The following is a 21,601-nucleotide window of genomic DNA, read 5'->3' as shown; positions in this document are numbered from 1 at the left end:
AGGATCCAGAGAAGACAATATTATAGACATAAGCATTGTTTTTTGTGCCCTTTAGCACAATGTGGGCAAAGCCAAATGAGTTTTTTAAATAATAATAATCTGCCCTCCTTGAGCAAGAGACTACAGACTGGTGACTGGGGGAGCCTGCCCTTGAGAGGTGGCTTCAGAATGAAAGAAATCTGTTCTCATGCCTCCTGCCTTTAGAGCCTTAGATGCCTTCCCAGCTCTCAAAGTCCACCGCTTCCAGCAAGACTGCTAGTCTAAACAGAGTCCTGGGAAGGAGGAAAGGAATTTAATGATCAAATTAAAGAGGGAGAAATTATGCATCCCCATGGTTACCATAAAATCTTGTCTCCTTTCCAAGTCCCTTGGTATGCTGATCATATAGAAGTTTCTTGCAATTGGTGAGAGGGAGTGGGTGATAGACATAAGTTCAAACAGGGTTCCACGACTTACAAACTGTGGGAGTTCAGGGAAGCCACATACCTCTCAGTACATTATTTTCCTCACTGGAAACACTCTGCTAGTTTGATGTGAAGCTTGGACATGACATGAGGCAGAGCACCTGTCACAGGGTCTAGCCTAGACTGGGCCTTCCACTGGGGCAGCTGCTGCATGTATTACAGCAGTTTTGTTTCATTCATTCATGCAACAAATCTTTATTGAGAATTTACCACATAGAAGCCAGAGGAATTTTACTCTCAAAGACCTAACAATCTATAGTAGAGATCTAAGATAAACCTCAATAGCTATACTGTAAGGAACAAAGTAGTCACTACCAAGAGAAATACAGAGAAATTACTGGGTAAACTGGGAGGATGAAAATCATTTGTAGTGTGGAGGAACTTGTTGGGGGAGAAGGGGAAAGGATTAGGGGTTGGAGATGAAGGAGAGAAGCATCTGAGCTGGGCACCACCCATTCTGATGTGGGTGCAGCGGGTATCCATCTGACCCTCTCACAGATGAAATAAGAGAAGTGCCAGGAAGTGCCACAACTCGATCAACTTCACACTCACGGTTGCAACAGAGCGGGAGAATTCAGAACACCCCACCTATAAACCAAAGCATTTGCCATTACATCACTACTTCCTATAACTAGGGCCATCTGCGAAAGTAGAGGACAGGACAGGACAAGGGAAAGCAGCAGAAAGAAGAGGGTGGGGTCAACCGACCACTGCCCCAAGTCAAGGCCCGGCAGAGACTCAGCAGGAGGCGAGTTAAGAGGGAAGGGCAGGGGCGGGCAGGCGCTGGGAGGGGGGTGGAGGGCAGGCTAAGGGGCGGGGAGAGGGGTGTGTGCCGCACTCGGGGGCTGCAGGACGCTGGTCCTGCCCAAGCGGCCCGTGCTCAGGCTCACCGGCCATGGGGCGGCCGTCCCTGGAGCGGCGGCTGCTGCCAGCGCTGCTGCTGCTGCTGCTGCTCCTGCTGCCGCCGCCGCTGCCACTGGCGCTGCGCGGGGCGCGCTGCCCCGAGCCCTGCCACTGCGCGCCCCACGGCGCCCTGCGCTGCCCCGGCCCGAGAGCCGGCCTCACCCGACTGTGAGTAGCCGCGCTCCCGCCGCGGCCCCTCCGCGCGGGGCCCTCCCTCGCTCCGGGCCACCTTCCCTCCCTACTCTTTGGGCCCTTTTGCCTGGAAGCTTGGAGACAGACGTTTCGCCCTAACAAACTTTCCCCACCTTTTAGGGTGATGAGAACCCAAAGCTTGGGGGCTGACTGCCATCCGGTGCCCCAGGCAGCCCGGCCCTTGGGCTGGGGCCGCAGCAGGGGGTGAAGGGCTCGGCAGCCCCAGGAGAAGGCCTCTCCCACTGGATGGGACGCTCCTCAGTCAGCGCGGGCCCTGCTAGAGACGTCCTACGTGGGCTTTGAGCCCTGGGCCAGCTAGGTCGGTGTAGGTTACCCTGGGCGCTGGCTCCCTGTGGTCCTCCAGGAATGGCAAGCTCAGCTGAGGCCCTAGGACCAGGGATGACCTGGTCTGTTAACTGGGACTACTCGCGTGCCCACCTCCCCCACCCAGCGCCCACCTGCATCTCAGCAAGCTCTGCCCGTGCCCAGATGTCTCTGCACTTTAGCCGAGTTGTATAATCGGGGGAAAGGCCTTGTGTCCGCTGCTGGCACACCACCACCACCTGCACGCTCACTGGAGGACTGAAGGAATGTGCGCATCTGCAAGCAGGTGGAGGAAGTTGTTTCCTGCAGCCATGGGGCCACGGAACGGGGGCCTTTTGGTTCTAGTGTATCAGAGCCCCACCAGGTCTCCTTTCTTCCATTTAGATCAAAGTACCACAGATTATATGTTCTCTTTATATGCAACGTCCAGATAGACCGAAAGTAGGTTGGTAGTTGCCAGGGGTTGGGGAGGGGGGAGGGTAGCGGGGAAACGGTGGATGACTGCTAACCAGTAGGTGTGGGTTTTGGGGGTAATGAAAACTTTCTAAAGTTAAATTGTGGTGATCGTTGCACATGAGCATACTAAAAACCATTGCCTTGTGCATTTTTAAATGGGTGAATTTTATATGATTTACATGTCAATAAATGATCTTTGTTAAAAGAGAAAAGGGAAAAAAAGGGGTGAAAATGAGTACCACAAAAGTACTCCAAAGGCACCAGGCTGATGGAGGTCTTGATTATGTTCTAACCATTAGAAATTTTGGGATTCTACTGGGGAAGAAAGGAGACCACCCCTCCCGCATTTCCTTTGAGCCCCCAGCAGTCTGACAGGGGCCTGTTTCATAGAGGGGATTCGCCCTCCCTTCTGGGCTGTGCTGGGCTTCTCCCTGTGGAAGAGTTAATGGCCTTCTGGGAATAGTTGTGGGTTAGAGAGACAGTTTAAGGGTGTATGGGGTTTATATTAATTAGTTTCCATTAATTATCCTGTCAGCTCCATTCCCTGAAAGTGACGACCGTACTGATAGAATTTGTTTCAATCAATCCACAAACAATGAAATCTGCCTTCCAAGTTCCAGCCCTTGTCCTTCCCTGACAAGCCTCCCGCATTGCTCTTATGAATGATGGTGCCACTAACAGCCTGCCTTGCTCGCCTGTTACTTATCATGCAGACTGGAAGGAACTGAGATCCAGACAGATGGAATAACTTGCTCAAGGTCTCACAGCTATTGAGTAGCAATTCAGGACTTTATCTAATAATTATCTTTTTATATTTGCTTGTCTTTGTAAGAAAATTATCTCTTCCTTAATTTAGGAAAAAAAAAAAAAAATACTCCCAGCTTCTCTGAAGTTGGTGCTGAGTGAAGAACCTCTGTGTGAGGACAGGGGTGTGAATGGGCAGGCCAAGTCCCAGTTCTGAGATTTCTCCGGCTCCTGCTGCTGCACTCATGCTGGCTCAGGAGGGGACCTCTTCCCTGGAAAAGGCTAAACAGAAAAAAAAAACACTTTTCTCTTGCTGCTGCCCCACACCATGATTTAGAGAAGCCTAGAACCCCTCAAAAAGATTTTATAAGGCAGACTTGGTTTGAGAAGGAGGTTCTGAGCATCTACCACCTACCACCAGGAGCATCCTCTCCTCGATGGTCAGACCTCTTAGCCAGGTGTGGTAACCCTTGGCTACCACAAGGTCATGTTTTCTGAGCACTGGATGATTGAGAGATGACCTTGTCTTTCAGATGAGAGCCCTACGGGGGTGGAGTCTACCTAGGCCAAAACAGGATAACATTTTGGGCACAACACAGTGACACCAACATCCATATGACAAGTACACATGAAGCAATAGGAGGGTTGTTACATTAAGGCGATGTTCACCAAAGTGTAGTCCTGGCCCAGCAGCATGAACATCATCCGGGAACTGCTAGACAGGTATACTCTCAGGCCCCAGCCCCAACCTACTGAATCAGAAACTCTGGGGGTGGGGTCTGGCAGTCTGTATTTTAACAGGCTCCCCAGCTGATTCTGATACACTCTCAAGTTTGGGAACCAAGGCACTGTTCTTCATGGAGGTATAATTTTGGAGAACAAGTATATTTTAACCCCCCTTGTGCCATATATTTCTCTTCCCTATCCCCTCCATCACACATACACAACACCTATTTATCACTGCAAAATGTCATAAAATTAAAACCCTAAACTCAGAGACAGACAGAAAACAAGCAGGACTAAGAAAAGTTGTTTTGTTTTTTTTTCTTCAAAGAGGAAGAGAAGAAGGAATCCATGAAGGACAGAATGAAGACACATGGGATGAGGGAGGAATAGTATTTGTTGGAGTAAGATCTCAGTGGGGGTAGGGAGACGGTATTAGTCTAAGAACAGAGGGGAAGGGTTAATCTTAGAAAGAGTAAGGATAGTTCTGAGTCCTGAGGGAAGAAGACAGATGGGTAAAGGAATCACTCAATATTCAGGCAAAGGACAGGAAAAGTGGACAGGTTCTTGCTGAAATCCTCTTTTCTTAATGATGAATGAATAAAATGGTAAATAATAATTATAAGATAGAAAAATACTATGAATAACAAGTTATTGGAAATTTCCAAAAAGGAGAGAGGTTAAATTATGAGATATGGCTTCCAGAAGAAGTGGTCTTGCACTAACTTATCCACAGTATTTGGCTCTGCAGAGAGAAGGGAGCACTCCAGGTTCTGAGGGTTGGGGAAGGCAGGTACCACAGAGCACCTTAGAATTCATCATCAGTTCTCAATAGATGTCAGTTTATGCTCTCAGGACTCAGTAACCCTGCCATCTAAGTCCTCCATCTGAAGTTCACTATTTGGTTTAAGAAGAAAAACAGGTACATGGATTATAACTGCTTATCATTGTCAAGCCAACTGCTTGCAAATTTTGAAAATGGCATCATTGAAATCTTTCCTCCCCTTCTATATTTTATTAAAAACATAGGTATTTAAAATCTAAAATGTGATGCAAAAAATAGCCTCTCACATTTTTACTTGCTTTAATTGGGGAAAAATTTGATTTAAAAAATTTCCTTTTCTTACTAGTTTCAGACAACTGGAAGGAGGAAGAGAGAAAAAAAAAATCTCACCTTGCCCATGGTTATATAAAGATCTTTGTCTCTATGACAACAAAAAGGTTGATCTGCTTGATATGGAAACAGCTTCTGAAAAATCTGTTAGTAAGAAAATGCTAATAATAATTTCGGCAATTTGTTTTTTGCATGGTGTACCTACTGAACAGAGATTAAACTTTTAGACTTTATTATAAAGATACTATCCAGAGACTTTGGGAAGATTAAATGTGTATATCCATTAGTCTAGTGTTACAGGAAGATGTTTGTCTCCTGGCATCTTTCCTTAGTTTCTTCCTCTTCCTCTCAACTTCAGTGGAAATTAGGGGAGAAAAGTGTTCAGTGTTATAGAGGGATACACACGTGGAGCATGTGGTTTCTGTCCTTGAGAAGTCTAGAGGCCAGGGAGAAACACACCTAAGAGACTGGAGTAAGTGTGGAGAAAGGCCACAAGGCACTAAGGAATTCAGAGAATGAATCAATCACTGTGGACTGAAGATGTCTCCAAGGGAAGGCTTCATGGGCCAAAGGTTAGGAAGCTGAACCTTGAGGAGAGAAGGAAAGAGGAGTCCTGGCAGAAGAACCACAAGTTAAAGTAGACTAGAGATTCCTGCTGAGAAGCAAAGAATAAGGTTGAATGAATTCTTCCCTCTTCATGCCTCTTCCAGGTTCTTTGGGGGAAATACTGTTTTAAGGGAAGACATAAAATCATCAGAAATCTTTGATTAAATTACCCAGAGGGTTGTACAGAAAGAATAAAAAATCACAATATGTAGTTCTTGCCTAATAAACTTTCAATAAGAGCCATTCTTTGATGATTGGTTGCAAAGGCATTAAGTAAAAACCATGATTAGGAGTCACTTCCCCCTGTAGCCTTCTCTGATGCCCATTGGCCTACCCTGCCCACGGCTCCAGCTTCCCCCTCCACATACTGATGTTGATATCCTATATTTATATATACATTTGTACATATCCCACCATAATGTAACCATCTGTGCAATGTGTGCCGTGCCTCTTCAGCTAGAGCAGATTTCTGACTCTCAGCACTACTGACATTTGGAGTCAGATCATTCTTTGTTGTGGGAGCTGTTTTGTACATTGCAGAATGTTTAGCAGCACCCCTGGCCTCTAACCACTAGATTCCAGTAGCACTGCCCTCCCAAATTATGACAACCAAAAATAGATATTTGTCAAATGCCCGCTAGGGGGCAAAATTTTCCCTCCCCACCTTAGTTTTGAATCATTGTGCTAGAATGGGAACCACTTCAAGAGGTCTTACTCAACTCAGGATTCCCAGAATTTTGGGTGTAGTATGATTAATGTGTTTATTGAACTACATGATGATTAAACTGCATAGATAGCTAAAAAGGAATAAACCAGTGCAAAAAGGAAGTATGTACATTAGCTAGAATGTACCATATCTAAAATGTCATTTTAAAAATCTCCATCCTAGAAAATGAGGAGGTGAGAGGGAGCTACGGGTAGTAGAGGGAGTTCTTTGTGATATGTCAGCATCCAGGTCCTAGAATTTGCAGGCTCCAGATCTATACTTTGAATGGGAAATAGCAGACATCTCAGCTTCAGAGAAACAAAACCTGACGTTTACCCATGTTAGTATATCCCATCTAGATTGTTTGCATTTTTGTTTGTTTTAAACTCACTCAGTCAGGAAGAATCAATCCCCAGCACAAGATCCATTAATTAAAAAAAAAAAAAAAAAGCCACCAAGGCAGATTGAACTGGAACAGACTGGTTTCTAGTGCAGGATACCCGGTAACAGCCCCCACGAAAGAGCCCACAGACAGAGGGAAGCCTACAAAGCTCCTGCAAGTAGGACAGCTTGGCCCTATCCTTACATTTCCTGAAGCTGGGCCAGACAAAAAAATCCCAGAATTTGGGAATTTCATGTCTCTTCTCCCTATCCTACCCCCAAGCTCCTCCAAAACCAAAAGCCTAAGGTAGAGACTGATCTTGAACCTCAGTTCTGACTCAGCTCTCTCAGCCATGCCTTTAAAGCAATTCTTAAACCTGGCGTTGCTGATAAACAAACTCTTTGAGGGAAGCTTAGGAAGGACCAGATTTTATTAAATAAAAATCATTGTTTTGGGGATAGTAAATGTGGGCCCCTAGCAGGACACTAACAAAACAAGCCACAGAGTTCCCAAAATCTCAGCAGAAGTGTAGAGTCAAAAAGGTTTACATACAGATCCCTTTGGCACTGGACCTCACTCCCTCCTTGAAAAGCAATAACTCCTTGGGTTTTTTTCTTTTTTACCTGTTTTTATTTCAAAAGCAGTAAATGAGATTAATTCGGGGTTCCGGTTCTGCTCCTTTACCCACCTCTATCTTCTTCCTAAGCCTCTCAATTGGCTTCTTTTCCTGTCTTGAAATGAGGCACCAAAGGTCTCTTTCCAAATTATAATCTCCCAGAGTAGCTGCACCAAATGGTGTGTTGGTCATGTGTAACTCTGATCTTACACATGAGGTTTTAAAGCCAGTTAAGTCACAGCGGTGGAGACAAGCCCTGCTGCTCACTTCCAGACCCAAGAGGCCTGGCTCCATGGAAGCATATGTGCTTTGTTCCGGCAGCTCCCCTTGGTTAGAGAAAAATCACATTTAATGCAGATTTTAGCAAATTTCCCACCCAGCTTTTTTTTTTTAAGAAGGGAATTAAAATAATCCCACCCACCAGGCAGGTGGGCTCTCTAACTTGGTGGGCAGCTTCTCCACAGGGTCCTCATTTACTCCTAGCTTCTGCCTCACTGGGAGATGACACCCCTCCCAGGCAGCAAACCACTCACAGCTGCTCTCTATGTGGCCCTGAACTGTGGCTCTTCAATGCCACCAGAGCCAAATTCTGAAAAGCCCAATTTATAAATAAGTTTCAGAATGAAGGTTTGATCCCTTGCTGCTGTGATATTTGTCCTTGACTCTGATGCAATGAGGTTTCTCTACTCCTGGGCTCCTAATCCCCTCTCATGAGCAGCAGCAGACAGCACTTCTGAGCCCAGAGGGGTGGGGATGCTCAGGTATGACAGGGTAGGAGCCCACACAGCTGCCAATTATCTGAATTGATCAACAGGACAAAGGCTAAGCAGACCTGGGTTCTGGCACCAGGTCCCCTTTCCCTAATTTACACTGTAGTTTTGGACTAGCAGTAAAACCTCTGTGCTATCTGTAAAAGGGGCATAATGATTCCTGCCACTGAGTGGGGCTGGCTGTGGTAAAGATAAATGAGACAAAAGGGCCAAAAGTACTTGAAAATAAAGGTTTCACATAACTACAAGGCATTATTGTAACAATCTGATGATGCAGAGAAGACTGAAAAACCCACAACCCATATATGAGGTGGAGCAGTAAATATCTATCATCCAAGAGGTAAGCCTGATGGGATGGTTTTGTTCCTGGGAGGTGTTAATTAGAGAAAGTGACCCATTGGGTCTTCTCAGCCTGGAAGGTGAATAAGTTACAATCTCAAAATAGCAGAGCTCATTATTCCCTGGAGTCTGATATTCTGGCCTTTTCAGCCTAGGCTGAGCTGCCTCTGAAGCATAACTCCTAGCACCTGATTGTAGGCTACTTTCCACCCTGCCTGCCCAGCTAGAGCATCCAAGCCCATTCTGGGTCCTTTCCTTTCCCCATTCCCCACCCCTAAGTCTCAGGCTGGACACATATTAATAGCAAACCTTCAGGTCAGGCTTGTTGACCACTCAGGGACCATGTCCTGAAATGCACAGGACAACACGCAGGATCCAAAGATACCCATCCCTGCACACCAGGAGCTTACAGTCTTCCAGACCCAGGGGAAACAGGACCAGTTCTCAGATGCCTGCAGGGAATGCAGAAGGTGATAAAAGCTAGATGAAGGCTATAAACAAGGTAGGAGTTCAGAGGAGGGAGCCATTCCTTCTAGCCAGAGTAACAAAGTTTTGGTGGAAATATCATTTGAGTTGTAGTTCTTTAAGACTCACTCTCTGTAGGGGCAGCCAGGCTAACATGATTATCCCATAAGCTCAGTCCTGGCCAGCTTAGAGAGGCCACTGGGGAATCACGATTCAAAGCCTTCTGTCCTCTCACTGACTACCAGCATAGCATATGCCCTATCTGTGTTATGGACTGTCAGTGGAACAGTAGATTACTTCACCCTGGAAACCTTGAGTGGGGCTCTAGTTAAAGCTTTTCTCATTTGCAAGCACCAGACATCAACTCTGACAAACTTAATCACAAGAGCTGAACTTAATAGAAGGATAGGGATGTAGAAGTATGCCAGCAAGATCCAAAGAGAATGTCTGGCATATTTGCAAAAGATCAGGGAGCTTCTCTCTAGATATCACCTTTACAATGAGTCAGTTCAAAAGACCCCACCTCTCTGTCCCTCTATTTTAAGTTTCAAATTCTTAAGAGAGAGAATCTGATTGGCTGAAGCACCCTTCAGCATAGACTCTACCTACTCACACAGCAAGATTCTTCCACCATGATGCCAGCAGCAGTGAGATGCTTCCAGAGAAGGGGGCATTTTTGGTCCAGGCAACCACACAAACTGGTGTCTACCAGAGTGGATGAGTTAGTGAAAAGTCAAGGCATACATGCCAATAATTGAAGGCACTTAAAACCCATCCTCAGATTAATTAAATGCGTGTGGTATATAGTTGCAACCCAGCTTTTACATGCTCACACACACAAAAAAAAAAAAGTTTTTAAGTGTCAGGAAAGAGAAGCTTATAATGAAAGAGATTCCTGAAGCATATCTGCAGTGTCGCTGCCCTGACAACATAATATTCTCTGCTTCTGAAAAATATTTTTGAGAAATCATTACAGATGATGCAGACATTCCCTGGGGAGAATCCAACATGTAGTTTTATTTACCAGAGTTATTCTTGTCATGTTATATTATTGCCAGAAGAATTTTAGTTTAGGAGGTAGAAATTGGGTTATTTCGCTTTGTTTCTTTAGAAAACTTTAAATGGGTTTTGAGTAAGGGCTTAGATATGTTTACCATATTCCTCTGAGGCTTTATATTTTTAATTTAGTTGTTGCACAAATGACTTTGAAAATGTATTATCCAAGGAATCTTCTTAACATCTTGGTTCACATGATAAGTCATAAACTCCTCACAGCTTACTGGGTGTTCTGGAACAGCTGTCTTGGAAGAGAGTCGCTCAAATTGCACTTTCCAATGGGACAGTTCCAATTGCCTGAATTTTTTAAAAATCAATGCTCAAATGAAAACTCTGCAGAGTGGCTTCCTAGAGTTGAAATATTTAATAGAAGGGGGTTTTTTTGATCATTGCTTTAAAAGGCTATCAGGTGAGGCCTATAAGAGGTGGAGCTCAAAAGAAAGGTACCAAGTGGGAGTGTTTAGTGTTTACTCTCCCTTTCATGCCTACATATAATCAGCAGAGAGTCACGAGTCAGGGACAAGTCATGGGCATGTTACAGACTTAAGGGTGACCCATGGCAAACAGAAGAATCAATTCCAAAGTAATGAACCCACCTATCCCTACCACCTGCCAGGAAAGTACAGTTGTCATTAGGTATATCACAGGTAGCCTAAAGGTTTCACAGTGAGCAGCTGTGAATTAAAACTACTTATTGAGTTCCCTTTTTGTGCTGGATGCCATATTAGTATTATGTAAACATTTTCATATTTAACCTAAAAAAAATCTATAGATTTTATAGATTACACACATTTTACAGTTGTGGAATGAAACTTTGATTTGAACCCAGGCAGTCTGGCTCTGTAATCTGCACTCTTAACTACCACACTTCAAGAGACAAAGCAAGCGTACTTGGTGATGAAGACATGATCTATAAAGTATGTAGTACCTAAGATGGACCTTTAACCAAGGGTAGAATTTGACCGCCAGAGAAAGGTGGAGGTGTGCCAGATGGTAGAAACTGTGAGTGAAGGCAGGAAGGTGTGCAGCAAGTTCTGGAAGCACAAATAGTCTGATTTGTCTAGGGAGGTGCTATTCAGTGGAAATATAATGTGAGTCATGTGAGTGACTTTAAATTTTATAGTGGCCACATTTAAAAAGTTTTTTAAAGGTGAAATTAATTTTAGTAAAATATTTCATTTAATCTAATATGTATAAATATCACTTCAACATGTAATCAATACAAAAATTATTGAGATATTGTACATTCTCTTTTTCTTACCAAGTCTTCAAAACCTGATATGAATTTTATACTTACAGTCCATCTCAATTAAGACTGGACACATTTCAATGGCTCAGTGACCACATCTGGCCAATGGCTGCCGTATGGGACAGTGCAAGTCTAGTGTGCTGGAAGAGTGGGTGCTAGGACTGGCAGATGAAGACTGAGGCTTGAAGGCAAGGCTGAGACATTTGTAGATAGTTGGATTGGCCAAGAGGAGGCCCAGAAGATATTTGAGTGACATAGTGAAAGTTGTCAAGAAGAGTAATCTAGACTGGGCAAGAGAAAGCCAGGATGGAATAAGGGGAAACCAAGTAGGGGACTCCAGAATAGTCAAAAGTGGAGAAAAGAATGGTCAAGAATGGCAGTGGGTAAGGAATAAAGAGGCAGGAAGCCAGAGACAGGATCCACCAGAGACTGGGTGTTTAATGGTAGAACAGAGGAAATGGTCATACAGGCCACCTGTTAAATTCTCAAATAATAGTAAAGAAAAAAATAGTGTAGTCATTAAATGCAGAGGACAGAGGAATAGAGAAAAGCCACTCTGGTAGACTCCAAAGCTTCAAGGAAGAACAGGGATTTGAGCTGCGTCCTGAAGTTGAAGACTGAGCACATGCCCTCAAGAAGGTGACGGCTCTGTTCAGAGACTAAGTTTTCACGTGAAAAACAGAGGGTCATGCAGGAGGGGGAGCCTATAAACCCCCAAATGAACACTACTGATGTGATTTGATTGGTAGAGGACACAGCAATGGAGAAGGAATAAAGTGACATATGTTTTAGTCTAGATCTGCCTCTGAATTGCCATGTGGATTCAGGGAAGTCATTTCACCTTTCCTGACTTGAGTCTTCTCCTATAAAGTGAGCGGTTGCACCAAACAACTTATAAGCAGCCCTTTCATTCTGACTCCTAGAGCCTAATACAATAAGTGCAGGGAGTAGTCAAATAATCTCAACCACTTGGATGTATTTTTAAGGAGCATTCCAAAATTTTCTGATGTAAAGCTTAACATTTTTGGGTATCCGTCTATAACCGACTTCATATTTCAGTTAACACTGAAGCCTCAGCTCCCTCTAGGTAAATGCTGAAGACAATAAGCCAATAAATGAAGATATTCCCTGTAATAAAGTTACCACATAGATCTACGCCTTTGAAAGCTCAAAAATTTAAAATCACTTGAAAAGAGAAAAGCTATTTTTATTTTATTCCAAGATGGAAGCAAGTTTACTATAATTATTGAGCAGCTTTCAAAAGAACACAAAAATTCTTAAGTCTCTGCTAAATGCAGAACAAGATCTTAATTGATAAATTAAAAAATTAACATTCTTTTGAATTTAAATAATTAAATAACCCTCCTCTCATTTCAACAAGTTCATTAGGCAAAAAAGCTTTGACCATCTCTGATTTCTCTCTTTTTCCCCTTCCTCTGATTTTGTAGTATTTTAAAATTCAGGGTGTAGCTCTAGCAATAAACTAATCATCTGTGTAAAATGGATGGATGTTGGTAGCTTTCCTAAATCAATAATATAGATGACTTTTTAAAAACAATTAGAAAGTAGTGAATATTTCACTTCTGCCATGCATTGGGCAGAAGAAAAGGGAAAAGCTTTAGCAGTGTGACTAAAGACCCTACCCAGGCTTTGGAGACTCCACACTGGTACTGGATTTCTTCTCTAGCTCTCCTCTCCCTCTGGCCCTGCTCAGCCTGTGGCCTCAGAAGGCAATCCTGCTCTCAGAATCATCTTGCACTCAAGCTCTGGAAAATCAAGGGAAGGTAAAGAACCCACAGTTATAATTTGCTTTATGCAACACCTGTCTTTTAAAAAAAGAGTCAATTACACTATATTTTCCATTCACTTAGAGAGTTTACCATTTACGTATGTATGTATGTATGTATGTATTTGAGACAGCATCTCACTCTGTTGCCCCAGCTAGAGTGCAGTGGTGTCATCATAGCTCACTACAACCTAAAACTCCTGGGCTCAAGAGATCCTCCTGCCTCAGCCTTTCGAGTAGCTGAGACTACAGGCATGTGCCACCACACCCAGCTAATTTTTCTATTTAGAGACAGGGTCTCGCTCTTGCTCAGGCTGGTCTAGAACTCCTGACCTCAAGCCTCCCAGAGTGCTAGGATTACAGGCGTGAGCCACCTCTCTTCTCAGCCAGAGAGTTTGCAATTTAAAGGAACTCCCCAGTAAATCCTTCTATAGAACAAAGAATGTTTTGATAATGCAAATGTCTCCCAGTTGGTAGGTTTTTATAAACAATGATTTCCAAATCTTCAATTTCCTTGAAGGACACACTAGAGCCCTCCTGACTGAAGCTCTCCAGCTAACATTACTTTAAGGGTTAATTAACACGGCAATGAACTGGACAAACTGGCTCCTTCCAAGGTTGTCTGTGTTATTAAATTCAAAAGAAAACAGAAGAGGGGCCCAAGCCCCATCCCTGAGTAACCAAGAGACATTAGAAACAATGAGGAAGAACATAATAAAGTGACATTATCTTCTTTACAGTAACTGGATTTATCTGAATGTTCTTTACTTCTCTGTAAATTTTCCCCCATTGCTCGACGCTGACATGAGCACTGGGAGCTTGGCAATTGGAATTGGCTGGGAAGGGGATCAAGTCAGGGGCCCAGGTAAGAGTTAATAGGAAGGAGCTCTAGAGATAGGATGGTCCTTCTGAGTAGGCCCACCTTGAAGCAAGGGGGCCTAGGCCTTTATTCTATGCATTGTCCAGTCCCTGGATGAGGGCTGTATAGGAGAGAGGACATAATCTTGTGTGAAATAGCAGTCTTAGCCTGATAGGGTAATTCCAGGAAAGAAAGTCGGCTGAGAGCTTCAGCTACTCACTGTCCCATCAGCTGAGGTAATGTGTGCCTCAGTCCTAAAGCGTGATTTTGGTGACCCACACAGCATCCACTATGGGAACTAACCCAACTGCACAGAGTAGTCCCAGCACAGGGTCCCCTTCTGTGCCTGGGAGCCCAGTCTGAAGGTCAGAACCCAGCAGTAAGAGATACTAGGTTGATCCTAACCAGATAGCAACCAGGAACTGTTCTGGGGCAGCAGTGTCCCCTAAGGAGTAGAGATGCAGGATCAGGATCTGGTGATTTGGAAGAAGGGAAGGCAGGAACTAGGAGGGCTCCGCTCCTAGATGGACTTTGGGGAGACCGAACGGGCCACAGGATAAGGACTTGAGGCAAAAACAAGCACCAACACAGCATGTGGGTAGGCAGTACAGGTGCACTAGACAAAGCACAAGGCTTTGCCAGAGTCATGACCAGTCACAAGATTTCAGGACTAGGGTGAATGACTTAACTCCAGTGCTAATGGGTAAAGAGACTGCTTCTATTTCAACTTTAAGCCACAACTAGAAGGGCTGGGGATCTGCAAATGGGATTAGTGAGTAGAAGGGTGTTCCAGAGCTGATGAACCTAAGGCAGCCATTGTCATCCAACCTAAGTATTTTTTCCAACCTCTGTGACAAAGGCACTTGGGCAAGGTAGGGTTTGGTTATAATCCAGGTACCACCTGTGTTGCATCATTGATTTATTTTAAAATCAAAGTTTAAAACCATATAAAGGACTGTGAAAATCTAATAAATATAAGTAGCTGCATGGTTCCACAGCCATATCCTTCCACAGCCATCTCACTTTTCAGGAGAGAACTCTCCACCCTGCAAGTTCAACCTCATGTTTGCCCAGTAACCCTAATTCTTTACCACCCACCTGAGATGCATGCTTTGGGAGTGTCGTCCTCTTTTGCTGAGACAGAAAGGGCTCTATTCTTCCTTTATTTTTCTTTGATTTATGCATAGCTTTCATTCCCTTTTTTTGGACCCTAGACAGCAGAGCTGCTGCCCTGTCCTTGCCTTAGATCTTTTGTTCCCAGTTCTCCTTGGCTTCTGCTCTATCACAAATGATATTGACTAGACCTTTCCACAAGAGTTCCTGAAGTTCATAAAATTCTTGCAATACATGTATGCCTAACTTCAAAAACAGCAAGGAAGAATAGAGGAAGGGAAGAAGGCAGGAAGGAAAGCAGGCAGGCAGGAAGGCAGTCAAAACATCAAAATAAAACTTTCTTCTTTTCCATTTGTCTCTCTGGTACAAAAGATTAAGTGGATCATATTTCTTCATTCAAGTAACATCATCATTGGCCCATTCAAAGTCCCCCTCTGTTTTTATTTATTTATTTATTTTATCCTGTCTCCCATTTCTTTTTCTCTCAACTCACCTTAGATAACAATGCTAATGTATTCTCATGTGTTTTCTTTTAAAATGTCTCATGTTTGGTGTGCATGTATTTTAATTCTGCAAATCCTATTTTACATATCTCAGTAGTTTCTGACTTGTTTCTCTCAACCCCATCACTCTAAGATCTACCCATGCTGATCTGTGTGCCTTTACACTCTTGCTTCTACATGCTCACCTATTCCATTAGGTGTGTCCCATGCACATTTTACCTATTCACCCAGTAATGGACACTCAGGTTGCCTCCAACCCCCTAATGACACAATGCTGTAAAGAAAATTCTTGTACAGTTTCCCTGAAGTATCAGTTTGAGAAATTTCTCTCCCAGGTATACAGGAGTGGAATTGCAGGGTTATTTAGACAATTACTCACATTGCTAAATGTTTCTGGCATCATTGAAAGAATCATAGACGCATCCATCAGAGAAGGGAACACCTTCAAAGGGAGTACTTTCAAATGGTTGCTAACAAATCACAGACCATGTGAACAAATTCAAATCTGGGAGATAGACACTTGAATGCTTATGAACTGCTGCCAATTGAAAAAGAATCAGAAATGAAGATGTACATCTCTGAAATAAAAATGTAAGTCAGTGGGAAAAATGGGTTTGGATTCACAGAATGACATTCTCCGTGTTGCTTCAAGAAAAAACATCTGTTGTGAAAAGCACAGTGCACCTGACTTCACCCCACTTCTCTCCCCATTCTCTGGCCCCCAGTCCGCTTTCTTGACCCAGCTGCAACCGCAAAGTCACCTGCTATTCTCTCGGTGTCTCTTTTAGGGTGAGAACTCTGTTTTCACTCTTATTACTGCTGCCTTTCCTGCTCTGCAGCATCAACATCAACTCTGCAAAATTTCATCTTGGACGAGGGCTGTTCCATAGTCACTGGGGACTGCCAGCGCATGATGTACAGCTTCTCGCGCTTCTGTCAGACCTTTGCTCCTCATCCCTCCTTCCTACATCAATCAAAAGCTCAGTCAACCTCCGTAGTCAAATCTGAACCAAACTGCTCCTCCGGGAGCCACACCACGCTCCCATTTGGAGGAGGAGGCTGCCTGCTGAAAGGTTCCAGCTTCCGGGCTCCATTTGCATGAATAAACAGCTCTGAAGGGTTCGGTTGAAGCTTTTATGTAAACACTCTCCAAAATATGTTCTGCACTGCATTATCCCCAGCAATAAAGGTTCTGGAATCAGAGTTTGGCTGTCAGTTTTATTGATGCTGCATGGGGTACAGTGGAATACAGCTTTCTCTTCTGGAAATTTATTGGCTTGGCAGTGCAGAGAGCAATAAAACTGTGTTTTTAATCAGGAAGCCAAGCAGACATGATTCCAGAAGAAATATAGGAAGCAACCATGCCATGGCAAGAAGATTTCTCCCCTCACCATCCTAGTTCTTCTTGGATCCTCTATTAAATGAGTCTGGGTGCTGAATGATGTGCTTGGTGGGCCCGTCTTCAGGAATAGAATCAGAGGACCAAGTTTGGATTGCTTCCTCTATGCTGCGTCACTTCTAAGAGACTGCTGAATGAAAGCATTTTTGAGAAATGAAATTTCTGAAATTCCTCTGCTTAGCGCTCAGGGAGGAACTGCTGGTAAACTGCTTTGCAGGAGGATTAGGGGGAGAATGTAACATCCTTCCTCTCAGGAGAAGCAGGGTTACAATACCTGTCCCTTCACCTTGCTCACCAAGAAAGAATGGATAAGGAATCACCTGCTTTGGCCAGTATTGCACAGTGGAAAGGGCATTTGGTGTCAGTCTTCTTAGTTGTCATATTGTTCAGGTTAATCTCTTTTTGACCCAATTTCTTCTGCTATCTAATGGAAATATTCACCTCACACCATTGTCAAGTGGATAAAATAAGGTTACAGGGGGTGTACATAACTCCTATAGTAGTTTACATCAGTAGCAATTTCCTTCTGGGACTGTAAGACATCTCACTGATTGAAATCTGCTCATCATGGAGGTGTTCTTTCCTAGTAGCTAAGGCAATTTCTGCTGCATAGACATGAAAAACAAGGCAGCATCTCCCAGGAATCTCTCATATTCCTGATATTAACTTCCCACGTGAAATGCCTTGGTCCATTCCCTTCCTCTCTGCCAGACCTGATACCAAAACCTTGAACCACTGTAGATGCTCAATAAATGGTTGAACATCCCCTGCCTTGTAGATCCTTTCTCCTGAATTATCTTAACCCCAGGTTCCATTAGCATGCATACATCATCCTGTACTGGTTTTGCTATTGCTGAGTGTCACTCTTTTCTTGACTTTTAAATCCTGCATAGCTTTTATCTCAATTTTTAAGAATATTTAGATTGTTCCTGTGGGTATGAGTGCCTGAAGGAAATGTTCTCACGGACGTTCCCCCAAATGACATGAGATGCCATGTGAGTTAACCACAGGATCAAAGTATCTGGCTGGGATAATACTGAAATAGGCTGCCAGAGGAAGACAGTGTAGGTCAAGACAGAGGCATATTCTGAGTGAGTCTTCTTTCTCCTGCCCAAGTGGTTTTCAATTGTATTTTCATCATTCATTTCTCCACTCCACTCAAGATAGCTTCTTGTCCATCCTCCCAACCACGCCTATAAGATTACTTTAGAACTATTTATATCTAATATCCTATAAATATAAAATTATACGTTTACTTGGTATCAAGCCCTGTCCTTTACATGGGTTATCTTGATTAATCACAACAACCCTGTGAAATAGGAATTATTATTCCAATTCAATAAACAAAGAAACTTAAACAGAGGGCTTAAATAACATGCTCAGGATCACATAGCTAGGTAGTAGGACAGTGGGGATTTGATTCCAGGTGTGTCTGATCCCTACATTCATGGTCTTAACCACAAAATTACACACTCTTTGATAAAGACCAAGAATGGCATATCTCTTCGCTGATGTAAGTTAGAATTCTCAAAATGAATCCAGTTGTTGGGAACTCTGTACTGTCTCTGTCTCTCTCTCTCTCTCTCACACACACACACACACTTTATTCATGAATTTAAAAGACAGCCAATTTTAAATTTTAAACTCTTGGCTTTCCTTTTTTCTTTTCTAGATCACTCACCTATCTCCCTGTCAAAGTAATCCCATCTCAAGCTTTCAGAGGACTTAATGAGGTCGTAAAAATGTAAGTAAGTTACTGCATATCAAAAGACATTCATAATTGGAATAATGATTTTTTTCTAACAGGAAACAGTTGAAAGGAGATAACTTTTCTAGGAGATAAATTATGTTTATAAAATCCTAGTATTTTTATCTTTAGAATACTAATAATATCTAGGGACCTTTGAAGAAAAGGTAGGATTTTCAAGAGTCATTAAAATCCAGATAATTAACGTTGCTTCAAAGAACTGAAGGCATTTTGATAAGTGATGATATACTTTTTAAGCAGAAAAGTAGATAGAGTCCAATCATAAAAATTCTCCTTCTGCTGGAGCAGCTATTCCATTGTGTTTCATTTTTAGATAACACCCACATCGAAGGAAATGTGTTGGAAGTTTATTATGCATCAGAAGGTAATCTTTGTATCTAAAATATAGCAAGTGTATGACAAAAACACAGTATTTATAGCTGTATTGATGAAAGATATTTATCAAAAGCATAAAGCAACCTGATAATGTAGTGTGCTCTCACGTTTGTCAGATGTAACTTGAATCATTTGTACCTGGGTTTCTGCTTCTAGATCCCACACGAAGAGAGAGAACACTTTCCTGAAACCATTATTCCAGCATCCTTCTTAATGTTAGCCTCAGTCAAAGTACCTCAAGGCCATTTAGTTCCCACAGGGCATCTCTTAACAATCCACTGGACTTTCAAAGCAGATTTGCATCTCTGCAGAAGATACTGTACCATCAATCTTAGCTCCTTAGGGAACCCCTACTGCTGTGTTATCAAGCAATGAGAATACTAAAAATAATTCCTCAAGAATTTATGCATATTATAGAAAAATCACTGCAGGTTACAGACATGTCAGTTTGCTTGAACCTAATCCATACTCTTCTGCTCTCAAGTTTGAATGTTGAGTTTTGATAACTTTTAATGCACTAAGACCTCCTACTGAGAAAAGCAGCCACAGTTAAATAAGCAAACCATTAGGTAGAAATAAGATGAATCAGCCCAAGAACAATCCATTATTGTGTTGTTCAGCAAAGACATTAACTGCCTTAGGCTCTGCCTTTCTGTGGGCTAATGCTCTCATCAAGTGTGAAGTCTTCAGTGAGTGCTAACCTTAGAAACACGCAAATGGACAATTTCTGAATTTGAGATTTTTTTTCTCAGCTGGCAGGAAATGGTAGCTAATGTTGGGATTTTAGGGTAACACTGACATTACCCAAATACTTGGGGATAGTATATGACAAAGTGCGTTCCTTTATTTTTGTGTCTTTTTAAAAAATCAATTTATTCGTTAGTTCACTGACTCACTCATTCATTCATTTGTACTCTAACTTTGTGCCAAGCAACATGAAGCTACCAGGGATTCAGAAGTGAGTGGAATATACTCCTTGTCCCCAAATTTGTTCACACAGTGAGAAAAACAGTCAAGGAGACAGACAATTACAACCCATGATGGATATCATGTGCGGGAGTTGACTACCTTGCAATAGCCTGAGAACAGGATTTTGGGGAAACAAGTGTTAAGAGTTATGAAACAATTCAACCTAAATTAAAGCCTCACTAGAGTGATGGAATTGGGATCCCCAGAGGTCCTGATCCTAATCTTGAGACTTTTTATAAATATTATTTGCCTCTGTTCTTAGGGTCTCAATATCCAGAGCTGTAAAACAAGGGAATCTGACTAGGTTTTCTCAAAGGGCCTATCCATTTCTAACAATCTGTTCCTCTGAGTCACAGATAAACAAGAGAAAAACCTGTCATATAAACAGGGGTTACTGAAACTTGCATTTCAACTGCATCAGGGTTGTAGACACCCATCAGTGCCTCTAAAGGGAGATGTTAGCACTTTATGACATGAAGACAACTTGCACGTCCCTGTTCTTTTCCAGAGGGACACAGTGGAGCCCCCAGTTGTTGGGTCACAGACACAGCTCATTATCATGCAGATGCAGTCATTTCTTTCATGTTTCTTTCTTTTTTTCCCCCCTCTCTCCCCTAGTGAAATCTCTCAGAGTGATTCCCTGGAAAGGATAGAAGCTAATGCCTTTGACAACCTCTTCAATTTGTCTGAAATGTAAGCATCAGCTAATAGATAGTTTATTGCTGTACACTATTACCCTCACTGGCTGGAGCCCACTCGGTATTTGTATTCAAGCATCCACTGCTAGGAATCCAAGAGGAAAAGACTACAGCAATTACTAGGTCTGGGCAGGCACTAATTTTTCTCACTGCAGTGGCCTGAAGGTTGCCATGGTGACAACTGCTTCTCCGTGGGAGTTGTATAAACTCTGAAACATCACAACACAAAGTTGGAAATTAAAATTGGCATTGTGAAGTCCTGCCAAGTAGCTCTTGCCTTATAGAAGGGAGGGTATGAGGTACTTGGGGTACTGGGAAAATTTAGGAAAGAGCTTAGAGATCATGAATTGGTTCATTGGGGGGCATTTTGGCATATTCATCCATTAAGGAAGTGCTTCTTGAGTACCTACCATGTAAAAAAGCCCTGTATAGGGCATGTGTATGCTGGGTTCATTGTGTTTTATTGTTGCTATTGTGATGTTTTAGAATTAACTTTTAAAAAGGATCTTTGCCAAATTACCGTATGCCCCCAATTCTCAAAATGGATGGGAAAAGGCTGACTTAATTCAGTTTTCAACTGATGAACCTTTGACCCAAAGAGGTTAACTGATTTGAGTGACATCACACAGTCAGTCAGTGCCAGAGCTGGAACTAGAAATCATGTCATGTGACTTCTAAACCAAGCCCTTACTGCTGCCTTGTATGTTCCAAACCTGAGCTTCTAAAAGAGTAGTCAAAGTTCACATGCTTAGGAATTTCGAAAGTATGGGAAGGGGAAAAGTATTAGTATCGAATATTTTTTGAGTTCTTGTGCTTGGCATTTCCTCTATGTTTTGTTATTTAATCCTCACAGCTACCCTGCAGAGTGGGGTAATTATTCCTTTTATGGGTGGTGGGGGAAGGAATGGAGGCTTGGAGGGGTGCAATAACTTAACCAGTGTGACACTTCAGACAATGGCAGGGCTGGGATTCAACCCCAGGCCGTCTTTCTTCAAAACTCCTGCATATTCCACTACATCACA

At 42.9% G+C, this 21,601-nt stretch overlaps 1 protein-coding gene across 1 annotated transcript in view; it reads left to right on the top strand.

Annotated features, from left to right (window-relative positions):
- Nucleotides 1-1,359: 1,359 nt before the first annotated feature.
- LHCGR (luteinizing hormone/choriogonadotropin receptor) overlaps nucleotides 1,360-21,601 on the top strand; it is a 53,772-nt gene continuing 33,530 nt past the window's right edge. Inside the window, exons 1-3 of the mRNA XM_045548866.1 lie at nucleotides 1,360-1,535; nucleotides 18,442-18,513; nucleotides 20,500-20,574. Coding sequence (XP_045404822.1) covers nucleotides 1,360-1,535; nucleotides 18,442-18,513; nucleotides 20,500-20,574 — 323 coding nt within the window. The remainder of the gene's footprint in view (nucleotides 1,536-18,441; nucleotides 18,514-20,499; nucleotides 20,575-21,601) is intronic.

This window comes from Lemur catta, chromosome 4 (assembly GCF_020740605.2).
Source record: "Lemur catta isolate mLemCat1 chromosome 4, mLemCat1.pri, whole genome shotgun sequence".
Classification (NCBI taxonomy): Eukaryota; Metazoa; Chordata; class Mammalia; order Primates; family Lemuridae; genus Lemur; species Lemur catta.
Note: the sequence above shows the minus strand (reverse complement) of the source record. Positions and strands in the feature narration are given on the sequence as shown.